This window comes from Ranitomeya imitator, chromosome 4 (genome assembly GCF_032444005.1).
Source record: "Ranitomeya imitator isolate aRanImi1 chromosome 4, aRanImi1.pri, whole genome shotgun sequence".
Lineage (NCBI taxonomy): Eukaryota > Metazoa > Chordata > Amphibia > Anura > Dendrobatidae > Ranitomeya > Ranitomeya imitator.
This window is the reverse complement of record NC_091285.1, coordinates 442036059-442054399: the sequence shown is the minus strand read 5'-3', so window position 1 is coordinate 442054399 and position 18341 is coordinate 442036059. Positions and strand designations below refer to the sequence as shown.

At 46.5% G+C, this 18341-nt stretch overlaps 1 protein-coding gene across 1 annotated transcript in view; it reads right to left on the bottom strand.

Moving 5' to 3' along the window:
- The window catches only part of STRA6 (signaling receptor and transporter of retinol STRA6), a 212043-nt gene that overhangs the window by 37244 nt on the left and 156458 nt on the right, over positions 1–18341 (bottom strand). The window contains exon 8 of the mRNA XM_069765645.1: positions 13128–13195. Within this exon, the coding sequence (XP_069621746.1) occupies positions 13128–13195 (68 nt within the window). The remainder of the gene's footprint in view (positions 1–13127; positions 13196–18341) is intronic.

Below are 18341 nucleotides of genomic sequence, written 5' to 3'. Positions count from 1 at the left end.
TATTTTCAGCACCTCTCTTACGTCCGTAAAACTCGCTAGTGTGAGGCCGGCCTCACACTAAACATGTAAGGCTGCCGTCACACTAGCAGTATTTGGTCAGTATTTTACATCAGTATTTGTAAGCCAAAACCAGGAGTGGGGGATAAATGCAGAAGTGGTGCATATGTTTCTATTATACTTTTCCTCTAATTGTTCCACTCCTGGATTTGGCTTACAAATACTGATGTAAAATACTGACCAAATACTGTTAGTGTGACGGCAGTCTTAAAAATCAGTCCGATTCTCACTGCCAAGAGTCGCACGAGTGTAATGCGGGTGTAATGCGAATACATTCTGATTTTTCACACCTAGCAGCCAATTTACATCCTAAGGCCGGTTTCACACGTCAGTGGCTCCGGTACGTCAGGTGACAGTTTCCTCACGTATCGGAGACACTGACTCACGTAGACACTTTGAAATCAATGTGTCTCTGCACATGTCAGCGTGTTTTCACGGACCGTGTGTCTGTGTGCAAAACACGGAGACATGTCAGTGTTCGTGGGAGCGCACGGATTACACGGACCCATCAATGGGTCCGTGTAAAACATGAACCGCACACGGACGCTGTCCGTGTGCAGTCCGTGTGCCGTGCAGGAGACAGCGCCACAGTAAGCACTGTCCCCCCAGGGGTGGAGCCGCATATTCATGACTGTAATGGGTGGCACCATGTGACCGCTCATACAGGAGAAGGTGCGGCGCGGAGAGGACGCTTCAAGGGAGCCGGGTGAGTATTTTAGTAACAGCAGCCGGGCGCACAGGGGGTGGGACGGGGGTGGGGACAGGGATCTTTATTTTTAACACGAAAAAAAAAAAAAAGGATTTTTCACATCTTCTCTCCAGCGAACGCTGCTGGAGAGAAGATATGAATGGCGGCTTCAGCACCAGATGCTGGGGACAGCGCTTACTTGTAGCGCTGTCTCCTGCACGGTCCGTGTGGTACCCAGTTGGCACACGGGCAGCACACGGCTGCCGCACGTGTGCCACACTGATGTTCACGGTAAGCACACAGACACACGGACACGGATAATTCCGGTACCGATTTTTCCGGTACCGGAATTATCTGGACAAGTGAGACTGGCCTAATGCAGTGCAATTGCTATCCAATTGCAATGCGATTTTAACATGAGCTTTTACATTAAGCAATACTCTTTAATCATTTACACATCATTTTCAAAGAAAATATTCTTCAAGACACAGATAGATAGATAGACAGACAGACAGACAGATAGAGTAAAAGCCAGCAATTAATCTGCCGCATACAGTAAAATCACAGCGTGACTGGTATAATAGAATAGATAGAATATATATATACACATAGAATAGATAGATACAATATATAGATGTCAGTGACACACACATACAGTTAGGGCCAGAAATATTTGGACAGTGACACAATTTTCGCGAGTTGGGCTCTGCATGCCACCACATTGGATTTGAAATGAAACCTCTACAACAGAATTCAAGTGCAGATTGTAATGTTTAATTTGAAGGGTTGAACAAAAATATCTGATAGAAAATGTAGGAATTGTACACATTTCTTTACAAACACTCCACATTTTAGGAGGTCAAAAGTAATTGGACAAATAAACATAACCCAAACAAAATATTTTTATTTTCAATATTTTGTTGCAAATCCTTTGGAGGCAATCACTGCCTTAAGTCTGGAACCCATGGACATCACCAAACGCTGGGTTTCCTCCTTCTTAATGCTTTGCCAGGCCTTTACAGCCGCAGCCTTCAGGTCTTGCTTGTTTGTGGGTCTTTCCGTCTTAAGTCTGGATTTGAGCAAGTGAAATGCATGCTCAATTGGGTTTAGATCTGGAGATTGACTTGGCCATTGCAGAATGTTCCACTTTTTGGCACTCATGAACTCCTGGGTAGCTTTGGATGTATGCTTGGGGTCATTGTCCATCTGTACTACGAAGCGCCGTCCAATCAACTTTGCAGCATTTGGCTGAATCTGGGCTGAAAGTATATCCCGGTACACTTCAGAATTCATCTGGCTACTCTTGTCTGCTCTTATGTCCTTAATAAACACAGGTGACCCAGTGCCATTGAAAGCCATGCATGCCCATGCCATCACGTTGCCTCCACCATGTTTTACAGAGGATGTGGTGTGCCTTGGATCATGTGCCGTTCCCTTTCTTCTCCAAACTTTTTTCTTCCCATCATTCTGGTACAGGTTGATCTTTGTCTCATCTGTCCATAGAATACTTTTCCAGAACTGAGCTGGCTTCTTGAGGTGTTTTTCTGCAAATTTAACTCTGGCCTGTCTATTTTTGGTATTGATGAATGGTTTGCATCTAGATGTCAACCCTTTGTATTTACTGTCATGGAGTCTTCTCTTTACTGTTGACTTAGAGACAGATACACCTACTTCACTGAGAGTGTTCTGGACTTCAGTTGATGTTGTGAACGGGTTCTTCTTCACCAAATTAAGTATGCGGCGATCATCCACCACTGTTGTCATCCGTGGACGCCCAGGCCTTTTTGAGTTCCCAAGCTCACCAGTCAATTCCTTTTTTCTCAGAATGTACCCAACTGTTGATTTTGCTACTCCAAGCATGTCTGCTATCTCTCTGATGGATTTTTTCTTTTTTTTCAGCCTCAGGATGTTCTGCTTCACCTCAATTGAGAGTTCCTTTGACCGCATGTTGTCTGCTCACAGCAACAGCTTCCAAATGCAAAACCACACACCTGGAATCCACCCCTGACCTTTTAACTACTTCATTGATTACAGGTTAACGAGGGAGACGCCTTCAGAGTTAATTGCAGCCCTTAGAGTCCATTGTCCAATTACTTTTGGTCCCTTGAAAAAGAGGACGCTATGCATTACAGAGCTACGATTCCTAAACCCTTTCTCCGATTTGGATGTGGAAACTATCATATTGCAGCTGGGAGTGTGCACTTTCAGCCCATATTATATATATAATTGTATTTCTGAACATGTTTTTGTAAACAGCTAAAATAACAAAACTTGTGTCACTGTCCAAATATTTCTGGCCCTAACTGTATATATATATATTACATAAATAGATAGTAATATGAAAAGCCGGCAATTCTGCAGCCGCATACTGTAAAATCACAGCAGGTGCTGACAGCATAGAATAGATGGATTACATACAGCACATACACAAGGAATACATAGATATATATAGATGTCAGTGATATATACAATTCTTGCAGAGAGTGTGCAGCTTACAGAACATGTATTTAAATATTTAAATAAAGGATTTTCTTTCTGAAAAAAATGGTGTGGGTTCCTGCGTAGTTTTCTTAGTCAGCAGAGGGAAAGTCGACAGCTGGGGGACAATATTTATAGCCTGGGAATGGGGTAATACCCATGGAGATTCCCAGCCTATTAACATCAACTCACAATTGTGTACTTAGCCTTTACTGGCTATTAAAATCAGGGACCCTAAAAAAAATGATGTAGGGTCCCACCATAATAAATAACCAGCAAAGGCCATGCAGACAGCTGTGGGCTGATAGTAATAGACTAGGAAGGGGCCATGGCTACTGGCCCCCTCGGCTTAAAACATCAGCTCTCAGCTGCCTCAGAAAAGGCGCATCCCTAAGATACACCAATTCTGGAACATAGCCTCGCTCTTCCCACTTGCCCTGTAGTGGTGGCAAGTGGGGGGATAGTTTGGGGGATTTATGTCACCTTTGTATGATTCATCTCTAAAGTCCTGGAATGCTTGGTCCACTCCCATCTAATCTGTTATCTCTCAGATCACTTTCTTCTTGAGCCTCATCAATCCGGTTTCTGCTCTTTACACTCTACTGAAACTGCGCTCATTAAAGTCTCTAATTATCTACTAACAGCTAAATCTAATGGTCACTACTCCGTGCTATCATCCATGGATCATCAGGTTCTCCTCACTATGCTCCGCTCCATCAGCCTCAAAGACATCGTTCTCTCCTGGTTCTCCTTGTACCTTTATGACCGTTCCTTCACTGTTTCTTTTGCTGGCTCTTCCTCCTCTCATCTTTCCCTTACTGTTGGGGTTCCTCAAGGATCAGTCCTAGCCCCCCTCCTCCTCTCCTTGTATATTGCCCTTATTGGTGAAACAATCAGTAGATTTGGTTTCCAGTACCATCTGTAACATCCCTGCTGGCATCACTGCATGTCTTCCCATCTCCCCTCTTACTCACCACTATGGGCCATGCTGTGAGTTCTGTCATCTGCCGGCTCCATGCTCTGGGCATCATGTCCTTGCTTGCTGCATACTTCCTGGCTGTATGCTTAGGGTGGCGGCCCCTTTTTCTTATAATGACTATGTGCACCTTCCTAAGGAGTCCCCTGCCAATTGCCAAGAGGCATAAGGTACTTAAGGCATTTCCACCCCTAGGGGATGCTTGAGCAACGTACTTTCTCAGTTAGTGTCTTGCTGCTGAGGTGCCTGGTCCTGTCTTGCTTTATCTCTCATTTCTGCCACCCAGTGGGGCTTCGTACCCTGGCCCGTACCTGTGTCTTTCGTTTCTGCCACCCAGTTGGGCTTCATACCCTGGCCCGTACCTGTGTCATGTGTCTCTCGTTTCTGCCACCCAGTGGGGCTGCGTACCCTGGCCTGAGTCCTTGCTCCTGTGCCTTGTCCCATACCTGACCCTGTCTGAAGTAAGTCCTATACTTGTGTCCATTTGTATCCCTGTCTATAGCCTTCCCTATCTCACTGTGTGTTTCCTTGTGTTCATTCCCATCTCACCACCAGCGGTTCTACTGTTTGCTCTGCCTCCTGCAGTTCTGCTCTTTGCTTCACCTACTGTGGTTCTGCTCAGCTCCTGTCTTGCCTCCTGCGGCTCTGTCCTGCTCTCTGCATTGCGTGGCTTTGCTCTGCTCCCACTCCACGCCCTCTGTGTCCTTGTCCCTCCAGTCTGTACTGGTTCCTACCTGCTCGCTTATCCTGCTCATTCCAGCTTGTGCTCCTGTGTCTCCTGAAGCAGTTCCTGTCCCTCCAGTCTGAACTGGTTCCTAACAGTTCCTGTCCCTCCAGTCTGAACTGGTTCCTATCTGTTCCCTACTCGTACCTGCCTATGTTCCTGTCATACCCGAACCAGTTCCAGTCCCGCTAGCCATGCCTTCCTGCCTAGAGTACTACAGTAGCTGTGCCCGCCTGCCTGCCTAGAGTGCCCACCTGCCTGCCTAGAGTGCCAGCCTTGCCTGCCTGCCTGCATAGAGTGCCAGTCATGTCCGCCTGCCTGCCTAGAGTGCCAGCCATGCCAGCCAGAGTGCCAGACGTGCCCACTTGCCTGCCTAGATGGCCAGCCATGCCCACCTGCCTGCCTAGAGTTCCCACCTGCCTGCCTAGAGTGCCAGCCACACCCACCTGCCTGCCTAGAGTGCCAGTCATGTCTGCCTGCCGAGAGTGCCAGCCGTGCCATCCAGAGTGCCAGCCATGCCCACTTGCCTGCCTAGAGTGTCAGCCGTGCCCACCTGCCTGCTTAGAGTGCCAGCTGTGTCCGCCTGCCTAGAGTACCAGCTATGCCCGCCTGACTGCCTAGAGTACCAGCCGTGCCCACCTGCCTGCCAGAGTGCCAGCCATGCTCGCCTGCCTGCCAGAGTGCCAGCCATGCCTACCAGAGTACCAGTCGTGCCTATCGGTACTTGCTCGCACCTCTCACTTGTGTTTTTGTCCCTCAGTGGGATCAGCTGCCACAGCCAGGCACTGCCCTGGAGTTGTACCTGGCAGCTACCTGCCACACAAGCTTGACCTCACCATCAGAGGCTCCAGTGAACACCAAGGTAGCTGCTTAGTCACGCCAATTCCTGGGTAGTCTGGTTTGTGGCACAGTGGGGCCACAATCCCCTCGCTCACGCCACCTAATCTGGGCATGAGCGTAACACCATCTCTATGCTGATGACACCCAATTATACACCTCTACTCTCGACATCACGCCTGCATTATTACAAAACACCAGTTATTGTCTTACCGCTGTCTCCAACATCATGTCCTCTCTCTATCTGAAACTGAACCTGTCAAAAACTGAACTCATTGTGTTTCCTCCCTCTACTAACCTACCTATGCCCGACATTGCAATTCCTATGTGTGTTTCTACCATTACTTCCCAGCAACATGCTCACTGTCTTGAGGTCATACTTGATTCAGAGCTTTCATTCACCCCACATCCGATCACTGGCTCGAACTTGTTATCTGCACCTCAAAATCATTTCTAGATTTCGACCTTTTCTTACTTTTGACTCTGCAAAAACTCTTACTGTTGCTCTTATTCATTTTTTGTGGACAATTGTAACTCTCTACTAATCTGTCTCCCATTTACCAAACTCTCCCCACTCCAATCCGTCTTGAATGCTGTAGCCAGGATCATATTCCTCACCAACCGTTACACTGATGCCACTGGCTACCCATCCACTCCAGAATTCAATAACTCGTATACTTATCACTCTCATCCACAAAGCGCTTCACAGTTTGGCACCACCCTACATCTCCTCCCTCGTCTCAGTCTACCACCCTACCTGTGCCCTCCGTTTTGCTAATGACCTAAGATTAACATTCTCAGTAATCAGAACCTCCCACTCACGTCTTCAAGACTTCTCACATGCTGCGCCAATTTTTTGGAATGCACTACCCAGGATAATCGATTAATCCCCAATACCCACATTTTTAAGCGTGCCCTAAAAACGCATTTCTTCAGACAGGCCTACCACCTCAACATATTTATTTAACTATCCCTGCATTGCCAAATCAAAATTTTCTTCACAACCAGGTTCTTCGTATCATGTTATCACACGCTTTATGCATTCAATAGCACTCTGTGTCTGTACTTTTACACATTCTGACTGATAACGGGTTCATGCAGCATTACAAGAACACCTGATTTATTACATTATGGCTGGTCAGAACAATGAAAGTAATTGTTACCATCCCTCTTTCGTGCCTCCCCTATTTCCTTATACATTGTAAGCTTGCGAGCAGGGCCTTCATACCTTTAGGAATCTGTTGGTTTATGTGATTACATTTTACTGACAATAAAAGACATTACAGCATAACAATAAAGTGCTGCGGAATATGTTGGTGCTGTAGAAATAAAATTATTATTATTATCAGGTAACATCAAGCCCTGAGGTTAGTAATGGAGAGGCATGAATAAGACACCCTCATTACTAACCTCATAGTCACATTGTATAAAAAGACACACACCCAGGTAAAAGTCCTTTAATTGAAAGAATGACGATACCAAATATATGTACTGCACTGCACTTCGCATGATCTAACTTACTTGCTAGTGTCTGGTGACCCTGATGTCATCATGGTGACATCGGGTCACCATGGCAACAATCAGGCCCATGCAATGACGCTGCGATGTCACCGATTGGAGTGCAGAGGGGGCTCCCTCCATCTGCTTGTCTGCTAAATGCTGTGATCGCAGTATTTAAGGGGTTAAAGTGCCTGCACTTAGTGTTGGATATCAGCTGTCAGAATCAGCTGACAACTGGCTGTGATTGCGCATGCACAGCCTCTATGCACACAAAATCGCCAAGACATTTCCATATGTCAGTAAGTCCTAGCAAACCTGGATGTATGGATACTACCAAGGTCGTACAGGGGTTAAACATACCTGGCTGAATTCATGCAGCTATTGTCTGATACACGCTGATCATGGATAGGGGGACATGTGTCGGCTGACTGGTTCGCTTTAATATTTGGGACACTTTAGATTGTTATGACACTTTATGGCTTGCATACAGGTGTAGAAAAAGTGGGGAGAATGCAAGAAAAGCGATGCGCTATGTTTTGCTGAGACAAATCATGGTTGGAAGAATTCTCCAAGATGGTCTGTGTTAAATGGAGAAGAGAAGGTAAATGAATGACTAATGATTAGGAATGGGCGAACCCATACTGTACCATGGGAAACCCGTGTTACAGTTTGGGTCCAGTTCGGGTTCAGGGGCTGTAAATGTATAAAATTAAAACATTATAATTATACTTACCTGTCCAGCGATGCGTCCTCCCGTCCCGCTGTCTCCCGGCCGCATCTGCTTCTGGGGCCGCTCATTAACTTTAGTCGGTATTCACTGTACTCGGCAGTCTTCAGCTTTTTCCGGCAGTGTTCTGGCCCAAAATTGCTGAGCGCCGAGCAGTGGAGTGAATAACCCGGAAGTTAATGAGCAGCCCTGGAAGTAGATGCGGCCGGGAGACAATGAGATGGGAGGACCTGTCACTGGACCATAAAGTATAATTATAATGTTGATTATGAATTTTATGCTTTGTTTTACAGCCCCCCGCGCCATCCCATGTCTGTAAAGTCCAAGCTCGGGGTTCGGACGCAAGCTCGCACCATCTCAGGCCCCGAGCTCCAACTTTACGAAAAAACTCAGGAGAACCCGCCGACCTCGATCATCGGGGGGTTCGCCCATCACTACTAATGATTCGACAAAACGTAACCTGCACGTCACTGTACAGTATGATATACACGATCTGGAAAGCACCTGGTAAAGCTAATGTTTAGCACTATATGCAAACTGCATGATGGTAGTATTATCACATAGGACTGCATGTACCATCTTCTGCATTGTGTGTACTCAGAGAGTTAACTCTGTATGTTAGCTACACTGTTAAAAAGGACTGCAGGTGAATTTTACTACATTTGCAGAAAAGGTAATAATTATACTATAAAATTTTGACTACCTTTACTATGGATGAGGATGGGGCGTATAAATGTGTATATTTAAAAAAAGGATGTAGTCTACAAAAAAGAAATTGTTTTGTCCCCAAAATTTTGCATTGTGCACAGCGTGAGCGGCATCCTGGAATCTCCCTGAAGACAGTTTTAAAAAGTTGACAAGGATGTACTAAACAGACACAGTCAGTTGGCTTCATGTTAGACAACTATTAAAGCTACAAAATGTAATACATTTTTCATAATTTGATGTAGCTTAGCACTGTTCAAGACACTGTCTAAAATTCTGCACATGGCCAGAATTCTGACTGAATTTTAGAATGGATTCTGGTGTATTTTTGTTAGTAAATCTCCCTTACTATTTCTTTTTTTTGGCCCGGGGTCACACCTAACGTATGAAAAATCGGCCTGAGTCTCACTGCCGAGAGTCACACGAGTGTTCTCCATATGGTCATCCGTGTATAATCCATTTGCAATGCGATGATGCGATTTCCTCGCACCTATGTATCCGTATGACATCCATATGATACGCGTATGGTTATACATTTCTCACTGCCTTTCCCCATTGAATTTAATGGCCCAATGTGCTGAAATGAGGAAAATGTGTACGTATTTGTTGCAAGCTAGATGGATGGTCCGTTGTGGCGTCTGAGTTTTTCTTGCACCCATAGGCTTGCATTGGCGAGTCTCGGACAATATACCTGTACAATCACAGCATGCTGCGATTTACACACATCGAAAACGCCTAATGTGAGCTGCCTCATAGATTAACACTGGTCCGAGAACTATGCGATGTTTTCTCGCTTAGTACTCGTCCGTATTCTACAGTAGTGTGACCCCGGCCTTATACTTACAGTCAGTTCTGAAATCTGAATTATGACATTTTTCACATGCACTACATGAGCCCCAGGGACCGAGTAATAAATTATAAAGCATCTATGAGTGACTAGTGTTTCAAATTGCTAACCTCACAAACAGCGTCGGACTGGAGTAGTGTGGGCCCACCAGAGAAAATCATTCTAAGGGCCCACCATGCTTAAGGGGTACTAGCTGCAGAGCCATCCCTTTTTCACTGGATCCTGCATCAAAAAAACAGTCCGTCGGGCAGAGAAAACGTTCAGAGGAACGTTTTTTGCTAGCTACAAAGAGCATCGCTGCGTGGGAACGCCGGTAGGTGAGAATACCGCGATTTTTTTATTTATTTTTTTACCTGGTTTGTGTTGTGTATGCGTTTTCGCAGCGGAAAACCACTGCGAAGACGCATACACAACAGGTGCACACAGCTTCGACGGGTCCGTCAGAAAGACGGGCCCAGTGCACACGTTTTCCACAATCTGCACAGGATCCGTCATTTCAACGTCTTGATGGATCCTGTGCAGATATTGAAGATGGAAGTGTGAAAGTAGCCTTAGTTTCCATCTAGTTAAGCACCCTTACCGGCAGCAGATAATTTTATGTAAAACCTAGAACAATGATATTCTATAAGCACAGAAAGATTTTATTATTTAGACATGTGCCACATACACACAATAGACACGACACATACACACCAGTCACACGCTAGACACAGGATACATACATGTGACACACACACCAGTCATACGCTAGCCACATGACACACTCACGCACCATACATACACCAGTCACACACTAGACACAGGATTAGAGATGAGCAGACCCCTAGATGTTCGGGTCCGGCCGAACAGTTAAAAATGAGACCAGGTTCGGGTACCAGAACAGTACCTGGACCCTATTCATTTGAATGGGGGGCCAATACATCCAGTGTTTACCACTCTGTCAGATGCAAGACAGAGCAGCAAACACTGCTTCTGATCCGCCAGTCAGACAGCTGATGTTCACATGCTGTCAAATGATGTGAGCCCACAGCTGTGATCGGAGGTATAAAGTTTACCTCCGTCACTGGCGTCGGCTAACCTCATCGAGGTTACGGCAAGTCACTGAGGCTATGTTCTCAGCCAGGCCCCTGAACTGCGGTGACCTTGGTGAGATCCCCACTAGCACAGTGAGAAAGTCCCACAGTGCAGAGGCGGTGAACTCACCAATGGGCTTTTTCTCACTCCCCCCTCTTCTCCACACAGCCCTGGATCACCTCTTTTTCCACAAAGCTCATCATCCCCCCTTTTCCACACAGCCTCCTCATCATCCCCCTTCTCCACACAGCCCCCTCATCACCCCCCCCCCTTTTCCACAAAGCTCATCATCCCTCCTTTTCCACACAGCCCCTCATCATCCCTCCTTCTCCACACAACCCCCTCATCATCCCTCCTTCTCCACACAGCCCCCTCATCATCCCTCCTTTTCCACACAGCCCCTCATCATCCCTTCTTCTCCACACAGCCCCCTCATCATCCCTCCTTCTCCACACAGCCCCCTCATCATCCCTCCTTCTCCACACAGCCCCCTCATCATCCCTCCTTTTCCACACAGCCCCTCATCATCCCTTCTTCTCCACACAGCCCCCTCATCATCCCTCCTTCTCCACACAGCCCCCTCATCATCCCTCCTTTTCCACACAGCCCCTCATCATCCCTCCTCCACACAGCCCCATCATCATCCCTCCTTCTCCACACAGCCCCCTCATCATCCCTCCTTCTCCACACAGCCCCCTCATCATCCCTCCTTCTCCACACAGCCCCCTCATCATCCCTCCTTCTCCACACAGCCCCCTCATCATCCCTCCTCCTCCACACAACCCCCTCACCATCCCTCCTTCTCCACACAGCCCCCTCATCATCCCTCCTTCTCCACACAGCCCCCTCATCATTCCTCCTCCACACAGCCCCCTCATCATCCCTCCTTCTCCACACAGCCCCCTCATCATCTCTCCTTCTCCACACAGCCTCCTCATCTCTCCTTCTCCACACAGCCCCCTCATCATCCCTTCTCCACACAGCCTCCTCATCTCTCCTTCTCCACACAGCCCCCTCATCATCTCTTCTTCTCCACACAGCCTCCTCATCATCTCTTCTCCACACAGCCTCCTCATCATCCCTCCTCCACACAGCCCCCTCATCATCCCTCCTTCTCCACACAGCCCCCTCATCATCTCTCCTTCTCCACACAGCCTCCTCATCTCTCCTTCTCCACATAGCCCCCTCATCATCCCTTCTCCACACAGCCCCCTCATCTCTCCTTCTCCACACAGCCCCCTCATCATCTCTTCTTCTCCACACAGCCTCATCATCATCTCTTCTCCACACAGCCTCCTCATCATCCCTCCTCCACACAGCCCCCTCATCATCCCTCCTCCACACAGCCCCCTCATCATCTCTCCTTCTCCACACAGCCTCATCCTCCCCCCTTCTCCACACAGCCCCCTCATCATCTCTTCTTCTCCACACAGCCCCCTCATCATCTCTTCTCCACACAGCCCCCTCATCATCCCTCCTCCACACAGCCCCCTCATCCCTCCTCCACACAGCCCCCTCATCATCTCTCCTTCTCCACACAGCCTCCTCATCATCCCTCCTCCACACAGCCCCCTCATCCCTCCTCCACACAGCCCCCTCATCCCTCCTCCACACAGCCCCCTCATCATCTCTCCTTCTCCACACAGCCTCCTCATCATCCCTCCTCCACACAGCCCCCTCATCCCTCCTCCACACAGCCCCCTCATCATCTCTCCTTCTCCACACAGCCTCATCCTCCCCCCTTCTCCACACAGCCCCTTTCAAGTTACATCAAATAAATTCATCCTCTGACCACTCACACTGAGTCCTGGGTCTTCATTCCTGTCTGTGCAAGGATCCATTGTGCAGACCCTCATTCCTCTCCTCCCACAGTTCCATAGTGCAGCCCCCTCGGTCCTCTACTTACAGGGCTCCAGCAGCCTCAGTCGGCACAGCTCTGCTTCCTGCTATCAGGTCACTGGTCTGATGGAGGCCCCGCCCCTTCCAGTGACATCATGCCCTCAAAAAATCAACTCCGTTCTAGACGCTGTGTGCAGTGTCTCACAGCCTGTGGCTCTGTGCTGTGCGTGGCGCTGTGCGGGTTATTCTATACCCGGAGCCGGCCGCCTGCACTGCTCCTCAGTAACATATGATGTGAGCTGAGAGCTTTCTATCACCTGCGGCTGTCGCTTCTATTGATCTCATGAGCACTTGCGCAGCTGAGAGAGCGGTGCCAAGACATCAGTAGAAGCCGCAGCAGGTGAAGAGAAAGCTCTCACCTCACATCACATGTTACTGAGCGGTGCAGGCTGGGTGCATGCAATCATAATACAGGACAGAGCAGGAGTCTGGTGAGGGGGAGGGCCCACCGGAGGATTCTCCGATCTCCCGGTGGGCCAGTCCGACACTGCTCACAAATTTGAAACATATGTAAGAAATTTAGCGGCCTGGACATATATGTCACCAAAACACAATATGAAACAAATGCACCTATCTGCATAATTTTTCTACTGAATTTGCTTTGCATTTACAGACCTGGTTTTGGATGTTTTTCGCTTCAAAAGTCCTTTCAAGTATTTGAGGTAATAATTTCTTTCTGACATCTAAAAAAAGAAAAACAATTATAATGAAAAATACACAATATTCAAAGCTGTTAATCTAGCGTCTCAGAAATTGAATTACTTTATTAATATAAAGAATAACATCAAATATCAAAGTTTAAAATGAAACAAAGAGCATCAATGGAGGGCTACACTCACACACATAGACTCACACAATGCATAATATGCCAAAATATCGATGATTTAAGCGTAAAACTCAGTGAAAAAATAGGGCCAAACTAAGTTAATGAAAACTTACACAGTGTAACTGTGATATGGTCCAATAGTGGTGCAGCCCTTGCGCCTCAATGCGTGTTTCACCCAGCTTCATCAAGGGGTGTGTCATGACTCTATTTGGCCCTATTCTTTCACTGAGATTTAATTTTGAGGCATTGACATTTTGGCATATTACGCATTGTGCAAGTCTAAGTGTGTGGGTGTAGCCCTCCACCGAGGCTCTTTGCTTTATTTCAAACTTTAATACTTGATGTTATTCTTTATGTTAATAAAGTCAGTCATTTTGTGAGACATTTTCTGCAACTTGTTTTTTTTCTTGGGTATTAATTTTCACTTATAGGATTTTCTTGAGTATAAGTATGACTATATCCCAGCTACGGCTGAATTGGTTTAAAATACATTTGTAAAATTCCTTGAGCTCCCCTGATTCTGCTGCTCTGTTCCGATTTGTGCTGAGTCACTCTACTGAAAAGATATTCACACTTGTTTCTTCAGGAGTGTACTATGTGAAATTTCTGCTTTTTGTTCAACAGGTAATTTTCTCAAAGCCTTCTTTGAAGCTGTGTGCTTTCAACCCTTTCCAGATGCTACCAATCACAGCCAAGCAGCCTCTGAGATTAATGGACTGCTAGATCAGATGCTGAGCTTTGATTTTTAGCATCTAGGAGCTAAAGCACACACTCCAAAGAAAACACAGACGAAACGTTCAGTTGGACTGCAAAGCAGAGATTTCACAAAGAAGAAACAAATATGAATATCTTTGCAATGGAGTGACACAGCAAAAATAGAAAGGAGCAGCAGAATCAGGCACCAAGAAAATCAATAATTTTGAAAATCAGCTTTTACCTTGATCCTTAACTATTATACTGCCATGTCATTTTTTTGGCTGTTGCATACTTTATGTCAAAATATCTTGAGAAATTCGGCATAATTCACAAAACAATCTAATGGCTTTGAGGATTTAGCAATGGAATTCGCAACTGATGTTATAGTAAAATCTATCAATTTATCTTTATTAGGATATTTTCTCATCAAATTTTATCCTCATGTCAGTGCCTTCATTGGGAGTTACATAACAAGTCACGGAAAACAGGATTCAGGCTTATGCATTGACTGTAACAATGCAGACAGAGTCACCGTGGGCTTTGGCGAACATAAATGTTAGGGCTAGCGGAACGCACCAAATAATTAGAGAGAAGGTATTAGGTGCGTTCGCAGCCCGGGGTCCACCGTGCAGAGATGGAACGTGCTGCTGAGTAATGACGGACTATATGGCGGTACAATGTGGATACACACATGGATTAACTTCACCCTGTATGAAGGAAGCGAACCCTGTTGCGTCACAGGGCCGTGGCACCGTACAAAGAGCGTAAGCAAGGGATCCCAGAACTCTATCCCAGGACACAGGATTATTAGAGTTCGTGTAGACCTCATGCGCTCGACACCACAAATGGGGTATCAGAGTAACTGAGAAAGTAACTTAATTGCACAAGAGTGTGTGCTGTGCCACTCTGGTGGACGCCACTAACCACCCAGACTTGGGTAAGGAAAGCGCTCTAATAGCGCACGGCGCCACACTGGTGGTCACAGCAATTAGATGCTGTTTTGTGTGTTATTGTGCTGATAGCTCAGCCGGGCGCTAGATAGCAGACATCCACCTTACGTGAGCAGTCATACACAAGGGAGGGGATGATTAAAGAACGAATTGCACTCATCAACACACACACGTTTTCAAATGTACACTAGCGCATAGCCGAGCAGCCATGCGAACCTTTTATAGCGGCAGTGCAACAAGACCTTCCAGATGGACCAATAGGAGCCGCAACAGGACCTGAGCATGTGACCCCTGACCTCCAATGGGAGGTCGTCCCGTGGGCATGCTCAGTATGAGAAAAGCAGGACTTAGTCCCAGAAAGACTTGCTCACTGCTGATCACTGCTGGCTACAAAGACAGAGCCTGGAAGGGCAGCAGTAACCAGTCGTCCAGTATCACCCCGAGCTAGATGCTGGGACCGACGTCTCCGCTGAGCACGCTCCACTGCGGCTGGAGAAGAATGGGAGACCGCAGCGGAGATGGTTCGAGATTCTCCCTGTGCAGAGGCGGGAACTCGGCACCTAACAATAACTTTCAGCTGTATCCACGTATTTGAGGTGGTATCCAAGATGCAATCCACTATGGAAGAGCGGTTACAGGGAGAAAATTATATTCTCCCTGTAGGCACTTGCTTTCAGCTATCGGGTGGTATATTGGGCTATAACAATCATCGCTCACAACACAGTGAGTGGTTGCAATCACTCCCTCTGCACCTTGACTTACAGCCTGCTTTCCACATATATGCTGCAGGGGTGGCTGTCAGTCAAGGAGTAGTGAACTCAATGTGTAATGAGAAGTTACTGTTCCAGCCCAATCCTCAAGGGTTGGCAGTGATAGACACAGGGGGAGTGACTTCCAGCATTGCACCCTTATGACAATCCCTTTCAGGGCGGTGATAGAAGCTGTAGGGTGGCGATGAGGTCACATCTCCTTGCTCTTTCAACTGTGATTGATTTGTGATGTCATCAGGGAGTGTTGGTGAAAGAAAATGTGGTAAGTGAACACAGTGCTGCCCACTGATGATGTCCTGTTTGAAGTAGGGTGTTCAAAGCTGCTGGGAAGTGACTGCAGGGCCATCCCACTGGTGACGTCTCATTTGAGAATCCCTAGTGAATATTGGGACTCAAACGGAATGTCACCGGAAATAAAGAAAGAAAACACTATAGAGATTAGCTGTATGGGCAGGGCAGTAGGACATTTTCAAATAAAGTAAATTACCAAAAGTGTTTAGGGTTAAAAATAGTTTTTTATACAATACATCTTATGTATCAGACAACTCCAATGAATGACTCATGCTGAATAATAAATGTGGTACATTTTTAGACACTTTTGCCTGTTTACAATTACTTCCTTATTGGCTTACTTTAGACTAGCCATTACTTTACACAATAGGTTTAGAACTATTTAGTGAATCTTAACAGTCACACAACTTTACTGCAATACTGCAATACTTGCGGCACACGTGTGGCAACGATGTGCCGCATCAGTACAACATGGATGGCTGGCGGGCGCCGGGTGCTAAAGACGGCTCTCATCATTCTCCCCTGCTGTGCCGGTGATTGCCGTGAGCAGAGGAGAATGATGAGAGTTATATTCAAGTCAGAACAATGACAGCAGGTTGGGGCTTTTGGGACTCTTACTCCCATCAACCTATAGTCATGGCCAAAAGTTTTGAGAATGAGACAAATATTAATTTTTCCAAAGTCTACTGCTTCATTTTTTCTAATGGCAATTTGCATATACTCCTGAATGTCAGAGTGATCAGCTTAACAGCAATTACTCTACTTGCAAAGTCAATATTTGCCCAGAAAATGAACTTTAACCCCCAAAACACATTTCAACATCATTGCAGTCCTGCCTTAAAAGGAGCAGCTAACATCGTTTTAGTGATTGATCCATTAACACAGGTGTGGGTGTTGATGAGGACAGGGCTGGCGATCAAACAGTCATGATTAAGTAAGAATGACATCACTGGACAAAAGGAGGCTGGTGCTTGGTATCGTTGTTTCTCTTCAGTTAACCATGGTTATCTCTAAAGAAACATGTGCAGCCATCATTGCACTGCACAAAAATGGCCTAACAGGGAAGAATATCGCAGCTACAAAGATTGCACCTCAGTCAACAATCTATCTCATCATCAAGAACTTCAAGGCGAGAGCTTCCATTGCTGTCAAAAAGGCTCCAGGGCGCCCAAGAAAGACCAGCAAGGGCCAGGACCGTATCTTAAAACTGTTTCAGCTGCGGGATCGGACTACCAGCAGTGCCGAGCTTGCTCAGGAATGGCAGCAGGCTGGTGTGAGTGCTTCTGCACGCACTGTGAGGCGGAGACTCTTTGAGCAAGGCATGGTTTCAAGGAGGGCAGCAAAGAAGCCACTTCACTCCAGAAAAAAACATCAGGGACCGACTGATATTCTGCAAAAGGTACAGGGAGTGGACTGCTGAGGACTGGGGCAAAGTCATTTTCTCTGATGAATCCCCTTTTCAATTGTTTGGGACATCTGGAAAACAGCTTATTCGGAGAAGAAGAGGTGAGCGCTACCACCAGTCTTGTCTGATGCCAACTGTAAAGCATCCTGAAACCATTCATGTGTGGGGTTGCTTCTCATCCAAGGGATCGGCTCACTCACAGTCTTGCCTAAAAACACAGCCATGAATAAAGTATGGTAACAGAATGTCCTCCAAGAGCAACTTCTCCCAACCGTCCAAGAGCAGTTTGGCGCCCAACAATGCCTTTTCCAGCATGATGGAGCACCTTGCCATAAAGCAAAGGTGATAACTAAATGGCTCATGGAACAAAACATAGAGATTTTGGGTCCATGGCATGGAAACTCCCCAGATCTTAATCCCATTGAGAACTTGTGGTCAATCATCAAGAGACGGGTGGACAAACATAAACCAACAAATTCTGGCAAAATGCAAGCATTGATTATGCAAGAATGGACTGCTATCAGTCAGGATTTGGTCCAGAGGTTGATTGAGAGCATGCCAGGGAGAATTGCAGAGGTCTTGAAGAAGAAGGGTCAACACTGCAAATATTGACTTGCTGCATTAACTCATTCTAACTGTCAATATAACCTATTGGTACTCATAATATGATTGCAATTATATTTCTGTATGTGATATAAACATCAGACAAACACTATTAAAAACCAGAGGGCAGCAGATCATGTGAAAATATAATTTTGGTGTCATTCTCAAAACTTTTGGCCATGACTGTACACCTGCTGCAGCTAATAACAGTGACAGCAGGAGCGGATGATGGGGGTATTCCTCACTGCCTCTCCATTACTAAGCTGTGGGCTTGATGTCACCTGACAA